At 38.9% G+C, this 12,724-nt stretch overlaps 1 protein-coding gene across 1 annotated transcript in view; it reads left to right on the top strand.

Annotated features, from left to right (window-relative positions):
- The window catches only part of LOC102257172 (transcription intermediary factor 1-beta-like), a 29,674-nt gene that overhangs the window by 14,297 nt on the left and 2,653 nt on the right, over window positions 1-12,724 (top strand). The window contains 4 exon segments of the mRNA XM_014536542.1: window positions 1,241-1,423; window positions 2,274-2,321; window positions 3,948-3,998; window positions 4,877-4,912. Of these exon segments, the coding sequence (XP_014392028.1) occupies window positions 1,241-1,423; window positions 2,274-2,321; window positions 3,948-3,998; window positions 4,877-4,912 (318 nt within the window).

Here is a 12,724-nt window from a genome sequence, read left to right as displayed (position 1 = left end):
GAGTGGCAAGAAATATTCAAAGTGATGAATAGCAAGAACCTACAACCAAGATTACTTTACCCAGCAAAGCTATCATTCAGAATTGAAAGTAAGATAAAGAGCTTCACAGATAAGAAAAAGCTAAAGGAGTTCATCACCATCAAACCAGCATTAAATGAAATGCTGAAAGGTATTCTTTAAGAATAGGAAGAAGAAAAAGGTAAAGATAAAAATTATGAACAGCAAATACATATCTATCAACAAGTGAATCTAAAAATCAAGTGAATAAAAAATCTGATGAACAGAGTAAACTGGTGAATATAATAGAACCAGGAGCATGGAAAGGGAGTGGACTGACAATTCTTGGGTGGAAACGGGTGTGGGGGTGCAGGAAGAGACTGGACAAAAATCGTACACGTATGGATGAGGACAGTGGGGGCGGGGAAAGGCAGAGGGTGGGGTGGGAACCTGGTGGAAGGGAGCTATGGGGGGAAAAAAGAGGAATAGCTGTAATAATCTGAACAATAAAGATTTAATTAAAAAAAAGAACTTTTTCTTTGCATATCTTTGCATGGCTAGCTTCTTTGAAGCTTTCTATTTTACCTCAACTATTTCCTTCCCACAAGAGTTTTCTAAAACGACAAGGTATAATAATCAGTGTCAACATGAAATTTGAAAAAATCTCTAGAGCTAGAGTATCAAAAGTTGCATTTGAACATACTCAGAATTTATATCTGGTAGACTTTTTTCAAATTTTGCAGTAGAAAAAAAAATGTATGGCCCTAGCCGGTTTGGCTCAGTGGATAGAGCATCGGCCTGCGGACTGAAGGGGTCTAGGGTTGATTCTGGTCAAGGGCATATACCTCGGTTGCAGGCTCTTCCCCAGCCCGGGCCAGAGGTTAGGGCTTGTGCAGGAGGCAACAAGTCTATGTGTTTCTCTCACATCAATATTTGTTTCTGTATTTCCCTCTCTCTTCCACTGTCTCTAAAAATCAATGGAGAAATATCTTTAGGTGAGGATTAAAAAAATGTAAGAAACCAATAAACTATATTGACTGTTTCAGGCGGAAAAACAGTTATCAGATTTCTCTAAATCTGTTTACCTGGAATGAAAATGCACAAAAAAGTCTTTTTAAAAATATTTATATCTTGCCTTTCACTCCTTGTCTCTTCCCACTGGAAATTGCTACTTGGCACTATTTTTTTCTGGTGCTATGATAAAACAACTTTCTGTTAATGCTGAAATTTCTTTACTTTTTAGTGGTCCAATGTAAACAGCCAGTACTCAAACATGGAAAACCAGTAACAGAAATGAAAAAAAATTTTTCCTACCAAGATGAGGTTGCATTTAGATGCCGGAAGGGTTTCTACCTTAATGGCAGCAACCCAGTGTTCTGCGGTGGAAACAGTACTTGGGAGCCTGCGATGCCCACATGTATTAAAGGTACATATTATGTCATTTTCCTTCTTGTTTTTTTTTAAGGTTTTCTTTCTTTGACACTAAATATCAATGATAAAGAATAACTGAAAAGAAGCAATTTTAGTAATTAATTATCTTTTCATATTCATGACGGATGGATGACATAAAGTTCATACAGAATTTTGCTGTTGTGATTTTGTATGTGTTCATAGAGTTCTTAGCACATTCTGTACATCACATAGGTCTGTACGTTCCTCTTGTTCAGTACTGTTATGTTATGGTTAGCAACCACTTTTTCCAGAATAAATGGAATGAATCATGGGAATTTTTACCTAAATCAGAATGAAAGTCATAATTCACACAAATGAAAAGAAAGGGATAATTTCCAAGTGATTGATCCTACATTGTTATGTTTTTCAATGTCAAAGCCTCTTATTTTGAGTCATTCATATTTAGCAACATCTTCCTTATATTTTACAAAAATCCTTTAAATTCATGTTGTTTACACTAATTTATAACTTTTAGTAATTAAAGGGGGAAGAACATACTTATAGCCATTTTAGTTGTTATTCTTACTGATTCTAAAATTACTTGCCATAGTCCACAGATATACGCAGGCATGTACATTTGGGCAAGTTACTTAAACTTCAAAAGTATTTACTTACATGTAAAATGATTTAATGTCTTCCCAACTGGGTGATAATACAGCTTAAATTGGTTGCACTTAAACTACTTAGCACTATGCAAAGTTTGGAAAGTACGCATATTTTTTAATTTTGAGGAATAGCTAATCTTTTTTAAAAAATCAAAAATCAAATTAAATCCATAATTTTATTAATGAGACTGATGAATGGAATAAAATTTATTTTTTCAGGTCCCAAGTCTACTCGTCCAACCAAGCCACCAGTTACAAGCTATCTAGGTTCAGTAACATTTTTATTTTATTTTAATTTTTTCCCTCCCATCACCATTTATTCCCTCTCTGCCCTCTTCCACCTCCACCTCCACCCGCTCCCCATCCCCACTCCATCACCACACTCTTGCCCATGTCCATGAGTTCTCTCTCTTTTTGTTTTTTTGTTTTTGTTCAATCCCTCCACCTTCTCCCCTTTGCACTTCCCCCGACTCCCAGCCCCTAACCAGAGCTGTCCACCTGCTCTCTATCTATGAGTCTGCCACTATTGTGCTTAGTAGCTTGTTCATTAACTCTTTATCCTCCTTATATTGTTAAGAACTTTGTGGGCTGATGGGTGAAAAGTCATGTCTTGTTTTAATTTGCATTTATTTAATAATTAATGAGACTAAACCATTTTTATCCACATTCATTTACTCATATCCTTTGCTCAGTTTTCTGTTGGGTTTCTAAAATATTATTTTTGTTAATTGTGAGAACCCATTATAAATTAAAGACCTTATAATATATAGTAAACATTTTTTTCCAGATTGTTATGGCCTAATTTTGCTAGTTCATTTTCTTTTTAGATTTTATTGGATATAGATTTCTTTTTATAACTTTGTTATGAGGAATATACAAATGTATTTTTTGTAAATTTTCAAATATTACAAAAGGATACCGAGTAAAAAATTAGTTCATCTCTTTCTCTAGTCTATTGTCTGAGTTAATCATGGTTCATAATTGAAGTCTCTTTTTATCCCTTTCATATAAGGACACATCATGTCCTTATATGACTGGTTATACATATTTTGCCTTTTTTTCATTTTTCTTAACCAGAAATAGACTCATGTTGTTCATATTTTTCTAAAACTCTCACATTTTACACTTACTTTCTTAGATTGGGGTTGTATTTAGATTTATCCCCATCCTTTTTAGTGACAACTTTAATATATGCCACATTTTATTTAGCTATTCTCCTAGAATGGACAGTTATATGTGCAGAAGAGTTGAATGTATTGAACTATTCCCTAATGGCTCTGAGTATTGTGTCTTCCTTATTAAAAGCTTTAAGTCTTCAAGTTATATAAACACTTCAACCATGGGTTCTGATTTCATTGTTTTGCATTTAAATCATTGATATATCTGAGATTCATTATGGAATATGGGATCAGATTGGTTTCTTCTCCCCTTCACCCACCCCCATTCAGTGGCTAAGTTGCACCGTCTATGGAATGGATTGTCTTCTCTCCAACTGTTTTATCACACACTAAACTCATAGGTGTTCTAAATTCATAGGTGCTCTAGTCTCCCACAGAAGTTGCACCATCTTATATTCCCACCAGCAATGCACAAAGATCCTAATTTCTTTACCTCTTTGCCAACACATGTTCTTTTCTGTTTTTTGATAATAGCCATCCTCATACCTGGTAGGTAAAATATGTGAAGTAGTATCTCATTGTGGTTTTTATTTGCATTCCCCCCTTGATTAGTGATGTGTACACATCTTTTTATGCACTTATTCACTATTTGTATCTATTCTGTGGAGAAATGTCATTCAGGTCCTTTGCTCAGTTTTGAATTGAGTTGGGATTTTTGTTGTTGATATTTAGGAGTTTAATCTTTTCTCTTTTCTTTATTTCAATTTTTTTCTAGGATATCTCAACTTTCGTGAAGTATCATCATCTGAAGAGATTGTGGAATTAGGTATTAGTTTCTTTCTTCTTCTTTTTTTAAATCCTCACCCGAGGATATTTTTTCATTGATTTTTTTGGAGAGTGGAAGAGAGAGGCAAAGATAGAGAGAAATATCAATGTGAAATCCCGAGGATATTTTTTCATTGATTTTTTTGGAGAGTGGGAGAGGCAAAGATAGAGAGAAATATCAATGTGAAATACATCCATTGGTTGCCTGCTGCGGGAGCCCTGACCAGGGCCTGGGCCGGGGAGGAGCCTGCAACTGAGGTACGGGCCCTTGACCGGAATCAAACCCAGGACCCTTCAGTTCACTGGCCGACGCTCTATCCACTGAGCAAACCTGCTAGGGCATTAGTTTAGTTCTTAATAATTCTTTATTATGAGACCTTAGAGTTCTACATGAATATATTATGTTCCAATTATTTGTAGACAGAGAAAAAACAAGATGTCACAAATTATTAGGAATAATTGACATTTATAGTTACTTTAGTATTATAGATACCATAACAAATGTGATAGTATGTATAGACACATGCAAGTAATTTTCTCTAATCTTGAGAATTTTAGTTGTCCTATTAACCTTTACTAAATAACCTGGTGTGGTAACTATAGCACAAAACAATGACAAGTGAGGTTCCTATTAAGAGTTTCACAAGGCACATCCTATAGCCGGAATCTATTTGAAGTGTTCTTTGAGCAAAGCGATTTGGATATACTAGCAGTCATGTTAATACTAGAACGATTCCTTTTTTTCTGTAGTTTTCAGATGATCAGATCAAAAGTAAACAAACAAACAAACAAAACAAACAAACAAACAAAAAACTGCTATCTGGGACCCATACATGCTCAATATCTTTAAAACTACTTTTCTTTTCTTTTTTTCCTCAGCACCAGGAACCATTGCTCTATTTAGTCTTACTATATGTAAGTATCTCACACTTGAACACCATTGAAATCAAAATATTACATTCTTTTCTATTACATAGAGTGCATTCTTTTCTGATGATTTTTCAGTTTTTATAGGTTTTATAGCTTGAAATTAAACCAGTGTAGAGAAAACGGACCTTTCGTACGATATACACCTGTTGTTGGTGATTGTATATTCATTTATACAGTTTTCTATATGTCCACTTAGTAACAAACCCGAAATAATACTTTTTTTCCAAGATGATTAGTCATATGACTTTTCATCTCAAATATGGGTAATTTTCTAAACTAAACAGGACACTTCTCTGACTTACTGTGGACTAGTTAAGTGAAAAATCTAGATGGAATATAAATGTATATGTGCTTAAAAAATAACACTTTTGAGCACTGAAATGTAACTGACAGTAATTTCTTCTTCTAGAGCTTGAATCTTGGAAATTATTTTTCAGAGTTACATGTCATTTATTTTCTGGTTCCTTACAGTTGTTGGCATTGCAGTAATTTTCATCTCCGTGTACAAGTGTCTTCACAGAGGGAAGTAAGGGTGAATTAAACATTTATTCTCATGTATTGGTCCTTCTCACTCTTGACATACTTTTGTGTTGCTTTTGTTTGTATTGCTTACCATCTATTTTTAAAATGTGCTACATTAGTGCGCCATCTGAAGTAAAGTTCTTTCCTAAAATCAGTTTCAGCTGCCTTTCGCATCATTGCAACAGGAATAATTTGTGCATAATAATTTAGTTATTATGACTGTAAGAAAGTTTTTTTTTTGGTGAGGTTTGAGGTTTAAGTTCTGCAGCAAATCATGGACCATGATCGGGCCTTCCCAATTCTAGATATACCCTATTTCCTAAAGTGAGCTAGTGGCCAGGATTAAATTTCAAATAGTTCATTGTGGAGACTTTAAAGTATGTCCACTGGAACTTTTAGGATGAAAGCTTCCATTTGTCTGCAGAACAGGAATTCTGTAAGAAGCTATGTAGATGTCGTATTCAAATGGCCAATTTGATTTCATTTAGAATTTTTATACAATTTAAACTGGGAAATTAGAAGCAACACGATTTGATTTCCCTCTTATGTTCTCTTAATTTTTCTAGGCTGTAGTAAACTGATGAATTAAAGTTAAAGGGACAGAGAAGGGTAATATTTACAAGGTACCTCATTAACTTTATTTGCCATTTTATTTATAAAAATGGAGAAGCACCTGACCAGGTGACACTGTTGGTAGAGTGTAGTCCCATATGTAGGTTTGATTCTCAGGGCATGTGCCTGTGTTGCTGGTTCGATCCCCAGTCTGGGCACATATGGAAGGCAACCAACAGATCTCTCTCTCTCTCTCTCTCTCTCTCTCTTCCTTTCTCTCTCACCCCCTCCCTCCCTGTCTCGCTCTCCCTCTTTTTCACAATCAATAAAAACATATCCTCAGGTGATGATTAAAAAAACAAGAAAAGGCTAGGCTTACAATAGAAAAAAAAGTGTACAAATACATATCTTCTAAGGAGAATAGGGATTTTAAACTTTGATCAAACTTAAATTTTAATGAAATAATTAACAATTTAATGAAAAACTTAAAGTAAATCCTGGAGCATAAACCAAGATTATGCTTTGAAATTTCTGATTTCCAGTAATTCTTCGTAGCTTTGAAACACCTTTGAAAGCAAATATAATTTTAAACATTTTGGTATTTATGGTTTACTTAAAATTTATGGTTTACTTAAAATGGTGTTATGTTTACTTAAAATTTAAAAACCAAGATGAAAGCCAACAATTTTTATTTGGGATTAAAGAATTGCCATTCACACAGTACAAGTTCAGGCAGAAACCCATAAAGTATCCCAATTATTGGGTGAAGATGAAGATGTTTTATGAGAATATTAGAAGAAAGAATTCCTATTGGCCCTGAAAGGCAGAGGTACTCTTTACCTATGCAGGGCTGGTTACTGAGTCTATCTTCAAATAGAGAGTCCATAGTGGTCAGTCCTTGTGGTCAGGATCTGCAACCCTGCTGGCTTTACAAACATTTGTTTATAAGACACTGTTGCTTTGGCTTAGACAAAAGTTGTTTTGCCCAGTTCAAACATTCCAAAGGTTCAAGGAGCAAGACATGCAAGGACATTTCTCTAGAGCAGCTGCTCTGGCTCCACCTTATGTCAGCTTTTACAATGATTTCTTTTTATATTAATCATCTGGTTTGGGCTATGTAAAAAAGTAAGTTTTTCACTCATAAAGAGTTCAAACATTTTTTTTCTATTATTGGATATCTTTTTAAAATACCCAGAATGCTTTTATTTGCATCTTAAATCTTAAATTTATGGAAAACTTCATATGCATGTTTATATTTCAATTACTAGTATATTTTAAATATTTTGTTGATTTTTTACAGCGACGTAGGGAGAGGGATAGAGAGTTAGAAACATCGATGAGAGATAAACATTGATCAGCTGCCTCCTGCACACCCCCCACTGGGGATGTGCCCACAACCAAGGTACATGCCCTTGACCGGAATCAAACCTGGGACCTTTCAGTCCACAGGCCGACGCTCTATCCACTGAGCCAAACTGGTTAGGGCAATCACTAGTATATTTTAAATTACAGATACACAAGAGTGTGCATAGGAAATACTATCAGCTGGATATTTTTACAAGTCCAAAGATTTGTGTAGTGTAGACAAAAGTGGATTCTATGGAATGTAACCTCATAGAGTGATCTGGTCATAATTTCCTCATTGGGCAGGTCACGGTGAGTAGTCATACCCACACACACAACTATTTTTTTTTTTTTGTAAAAGTTTTATCTTTGTCTTAAGAAATCTCTGCCCATGTTTTAGGGCATCAAGATTAACACATCTTTGAATTAACCACCTTCAAGAGAGTAACTATCCTGTATTCCATCTCTACCTTGCTTTTTCTCACTTTCATGTAATCTTTCTTACATTCCCTCCTTAATTTCAAATGCATAAAAGTGACTTGCAAAATTATCATTTTCTGAAGTATGTGAGATCCTGTGTCCAGTCCATTGTCACCAGTTTGGCTGAAATCAACAGAAACATGTTCTACAGGTTTGGGCCTTCCTTGTGTCAAATTAGAAAAAAGTTCTCAAGAAAGCAAACGGAAATTACTTTCTGCTCCTTACTATCCTCCATTGTTTAAAATATCACTGTACCAAAATACTTAAAGGCTCCTTAAGAAATATAATAAAATTCTTTCTAGCTATGGGGTCTTTTTTTTTTTAATTCTCTACTTTTTTTTCCCCTATTGGGTCTTGTAAGCTGAATATCCCATTCAAGATGGTGACATAGGAGGATCCTAAACTAACCTCTTCTCCAACACATCAAATCTACAGCTACACAGAACAATTCCTTCTGAAAGCCATCCAAAAGCTAGCTGACCAACTTCTACACATTAGGTGGAGAAAAACCCACTCGAAATGGGTAGGAGAACCTGAAACACAATCTCTCCATACATCTCACCCATGGCACGGTGACCCACAATCAGGCGGGAACCCACATCTCTGAACTTCTCCCTGAGGAGTGAAGTGTTTGAACTTCATATCTGGTACCCCATCATTTAAGTCCAACACCTGAGAGATGGGTCCCCCAAACACCTGGCTTTGAAAGCATTGGGGTTTATGTCCATGAGACTCACAAGGCTATAGTGAACTGAGATATAGTACTTACAGGGTCCCCCTCGGGCACAGTGCAGAGGTAGCCTGCTGAAACACACACATCTCTCTGTGAAAGAGATCTGTTTACTTATCTTAAAAGCTAAAACCTGACTTCCAGTCAAGATTGTAGAATAGGTAAACTCTGTGCTCATCTCCTGCTATGAAAATTACAATTAAATTATAGCACAACCATTCTTGAGAACCATCTGAAAACTAGCTGAGCAGAAATCCTATAAAGGATTTCACCACCCTCAAGAGAGTACATATATATCCCTGACCACTGTGACTCGGTTGGTTGGGTGTCATCCCGTGCACCAAAAGGTTGCTGGTTCCATTCCCGGTCAGTGCATATGCCGGGTTGTGGCCTCAAACCCAGGTAAAGTGTGTGCAGGGGCATCCTATGGATGTTTCGCACTCACATTGATGTTTCTCTCTCTCCCTCTCCTTTCCTCTCTATTTAAAAAGTTTTTTTTAATCTTAAAAAAAAACAAAATAGGGTGCTCTCCCTCCAGGGAGCTTGCCCTTGCCTTGCCCCTCTCCCCCCTCCCCACATTACCATTAGTTTCCTCTCTCCCAAACTCCAAGGCCCCTTCCTTTACCTCCATAACTTGTTTGCTTCTTGGAATTACTTTTCTACCTTTAAAATTTACCAAATAAATGTTCTCTTACAAAACAAAAACAAAAAAACACCCACAAAATAGTACATAAATGATTTAAAGGAGAAGTCATGTCAAGACTAGTGGAAGGGGCAGAGACGCTGAACTGGCAGGTCCCACACCCACAGGGTGGAAACTGACAATTGAGAGGGATATTTTAGCCCCAGAGGTCTGCCCTAAGGATTGAGGAGTCTCAGCTCCACACCAGGTGCTTCTGTTTGGGGCACCAGTACCAGGAAGAGGAGTCCCCATAACAAAAAAGGGGGGGGGGGGGGGATTATAACGTCCCATTGAGACAGAGGGCTGCGGGAGACTGAGGCACTGCAGAGGGATCATAAACAGATGCGCTTGCTCAAAAACTCAGTGGCTCAGGATCTGTGGGAACATCAGGTCGAAAGTGCCAGGAACAAATGGGGAGGGACTAAATTGACGCTTCCGGAGGCGGACAGGGAGGCAGGGGTCAGGGAAACACTCTCTGGGGACAGAAGTGCTGGCAGATGCCATTGTTCTTTTGTTGAACTTGCCTCCCAAACAGCCAGCCAGTTCCGGGCAGGCACCAAATCTGAGCTCTTCAGTAACCTGGGTAACACTGTTCACCACACCCCAGTGATTCCCTAAAGCCCTGTAACCACCCAACTCACACACGAGCCCAAGCCTCTCCCAATAGCTGCTCCACACAAGTGGTCTACCTCAGCTTGTAGTGTGGACTTTCCTAAAAATCTCTCAAATTTCCACAAACTCCAAACAGGCAGCAGTAGGCCTCAGTGTGCCCACCCCTATTGCCAAGCTGCCCAAGGCCCAAGCAGAAATGGAGACTGATTTCAACTTGCACTGCAACTCCCTTGAGGCAGTCCCAAGTGTGGCATAAGGGGTGGCTAGGCATGGTTTGGGATATAGTTGCAATTAAGTAGCCACAAGTTGAGCAAAAGTGGTGGCTGGCCTCAGCGTACACAGTGGTGCCCAACAAAGAGTCACAAGCTTGGCACAAGTGGCAGCAGGGCTCAGTTCACAGCATACCCTCTTTCAAGCACCTCTAATCCCAGCACAAGTGGCAACCAACTGGTTGCAGATCATTTTGTAGCTACCAGGTGGTCCAAGCCCAGCACAAGCAATGGTGGTCTTGGCCTGCACTAGAACACCTCCCAAGAGGCTACAGAGCCCACACTTTTGGTGGACAGCTCTAAGCCACACCAGAGCACCGTCCAATGACATATCCAAATAGCATACTTAGTTTGCACTAAAGTAATTTCTGCTCTGTGAGGTCAGCCTCCACAGATCAGCTTGTCCACTACAGTCATGGCCAGCCTTCACAGCCAGTCAGCCTGGGGATTAACCCCACCCACAAATATGCCAAGAAGATTCAAAGTTCAACTACAGCAAATAAGCATACACAACCTACACAAGGGACACTCCTGGAGCACCTGGCTTAGGTTATAAAGGAGACTATGCCATTCGTGACCACAGGACACCTATTACATAAGGCCATTTTGCCAAGATCAGAAGATGTAGTAGATACATAGAAACAAACACAGGGAATCAGCCAAAATGAGACGACAAAGAAACATGCCCCAAATGAAAGAACAAGACAAAGCTTCAGACAAATACCTAAAGGACATGGAGACAAGCAATCTAGGAGGTACAGAGCTTAAAACACTGGTTTTAATGATGCTCAGTGAATTTAGGAGAATAATAAACTCAGTGAGAACATCAACAAAGAGAAAACATTAAAAATAACATTAATAACTCACTTAAAATGAAAATACAATAACTGAAATAAAGAATACATCACAGGGAATAAACAGCAGATAAGATGAAGCAGAGAACTGAATCAGCAATCTGGAATCTGGAGGACAATATAACAGAAAGCATCCAATTGGAACTGCCAAAAAAAATTTTTTTTTTAAGAGGAGAAGAGTTTGAGAGACCTCTAGGACATCATCAAACTTACTAACATTCACATCATAGGATGACCAGAAGAAGAAAACAAATAATTGAAAACCTACTTGAGGAAATAATGACTGAGTTCTCTCTGGGTTGCTCAGTTGGTGGGAGCCTCATCCCATACCCCAAAAGTTGTGGGTTTGATTCCCAATCAGTGCACATACCTAGGTTGTGGGTTAGATCCCCAGTTGGGGCATGTACAGGAGGCAACCAATTGATGTTTCTCTCTCACATTGATGTTTCTCTCTCCCTTCCTCTCTCTCTAAAAATCAGTAATCATATCTTTGAGTGAAGATTAAAAACGAATAAATTAATAAAATATAAAGTAAGAAATAATGACTAAAAACTTTCCTATCCTGTCCATTGAAATAGACATACAAATCCAAGAAGTGCAGAGAGTTCTCAATAAGATGAATCCAAAGAAACCCACACCAAGACACATCATAATTAAAATTACAAAGGTTAAAGACAAGTAATGTTAAAAGCAGCAAGAGAAAAAATGTTATGTAAAAGGGATCTGTCATAGGACCATCAGCTGATTCTTCAACAGAAATTTTGTAAGCCAGAAGAGATTGGCATGAAATATTCAAAGTGTTAAAAGGCAAGGGACTTCAACCAAGATTATTCTACCCAGCAATGCTATCATTTAGAATCAAAGGAGAGATAATTTCTCAGAGATTTAAAAAAGCTAAAGGACTTCATTACCATTAAACCAGCAACACAAGAAATGTTCAAAGGCAAAAAGGGGCATGTTTCAATAATTCCTTTTACAAGTGAGGAAATATCCCCAGAAGTCCCAGCAGACTTCCCTTGATTCAGGCACCTTGTCAGTACCCTTCTCCTCCCTCTCAGTGTCTCCCTGGCAGTGGATCTGCTTTGTTTACTGGTAACAAAAAGATAAAAGAAAAGAAAATTTTTATTACCTCCAAGCTGAGTGCTCGCAGGGCCAACACAGCCATCCCTGGAAGATGGGCCAGCACCCTGTCCCCAGCCTCATGCATCCTCAGCGGAACCCAGGACTGCATGCCAACGGCATTATTCCTCCCAGACCCTGGAAAGAGGAGCAGAGGGAGGGAGGAAGACTGTCCCAGCTCAGAGGGAGGGCTGGCGGGTCTCCCCAAAGCTTCCTTCTCCCCTGGAATCACAGGGGCCCCTGAGTCTGGCCACAGGAGATCTGGCAGCCCAGGCACAAGGGCAGGGTGGCCTCCCAGCTCCACAGAAGGAAGCCCACCCAGGTGACTGTGGGGTTACTAGGTTTGCACGTGTCCTCTTCCATGAGGCACACCAGCACCCGAAACAGCCCTGATCCCAGGCACCACTGTGCTGGCAGCGTGACCCAGGAGAACACGCACAGGCCATGGGCTCCTTGGGAGGCGGGAGCGGGGTCCTATCTGGTTTGGAACCCACGTGACCTGGCGCGATGCCCGGCTCATAGGAAGTTCTCAGTACACAGGTAGAGAGCTAATGGACTTTTTTCTACGGGGATGGGGGTTGGGGTGGGGGCAGGTGGGCGCGTGGCTGGTCGCGTGGCGAATGTCCGGGGTCT

The sequence above is a fragment of the Myotis brandtii genome, unplaced genomic scaffold (genome assembly GCF_000412655.1).
Source record: "Myotis brandtii unplaced genomic scaffold, ASM41265v1 scaffold1645, whole genome shotgun sequence".
Taxonomy (NCBI): Eukaryota; Metazoa; Chordata; class Mammalia; order Chiroptera; family Vespertilionidae; genus Myotis; species Myotis brandtii.
Note: the sequence above shows the minus strand (reverse complement) of the source record. Positions and strands in the feature narration are given on the sequence as shown.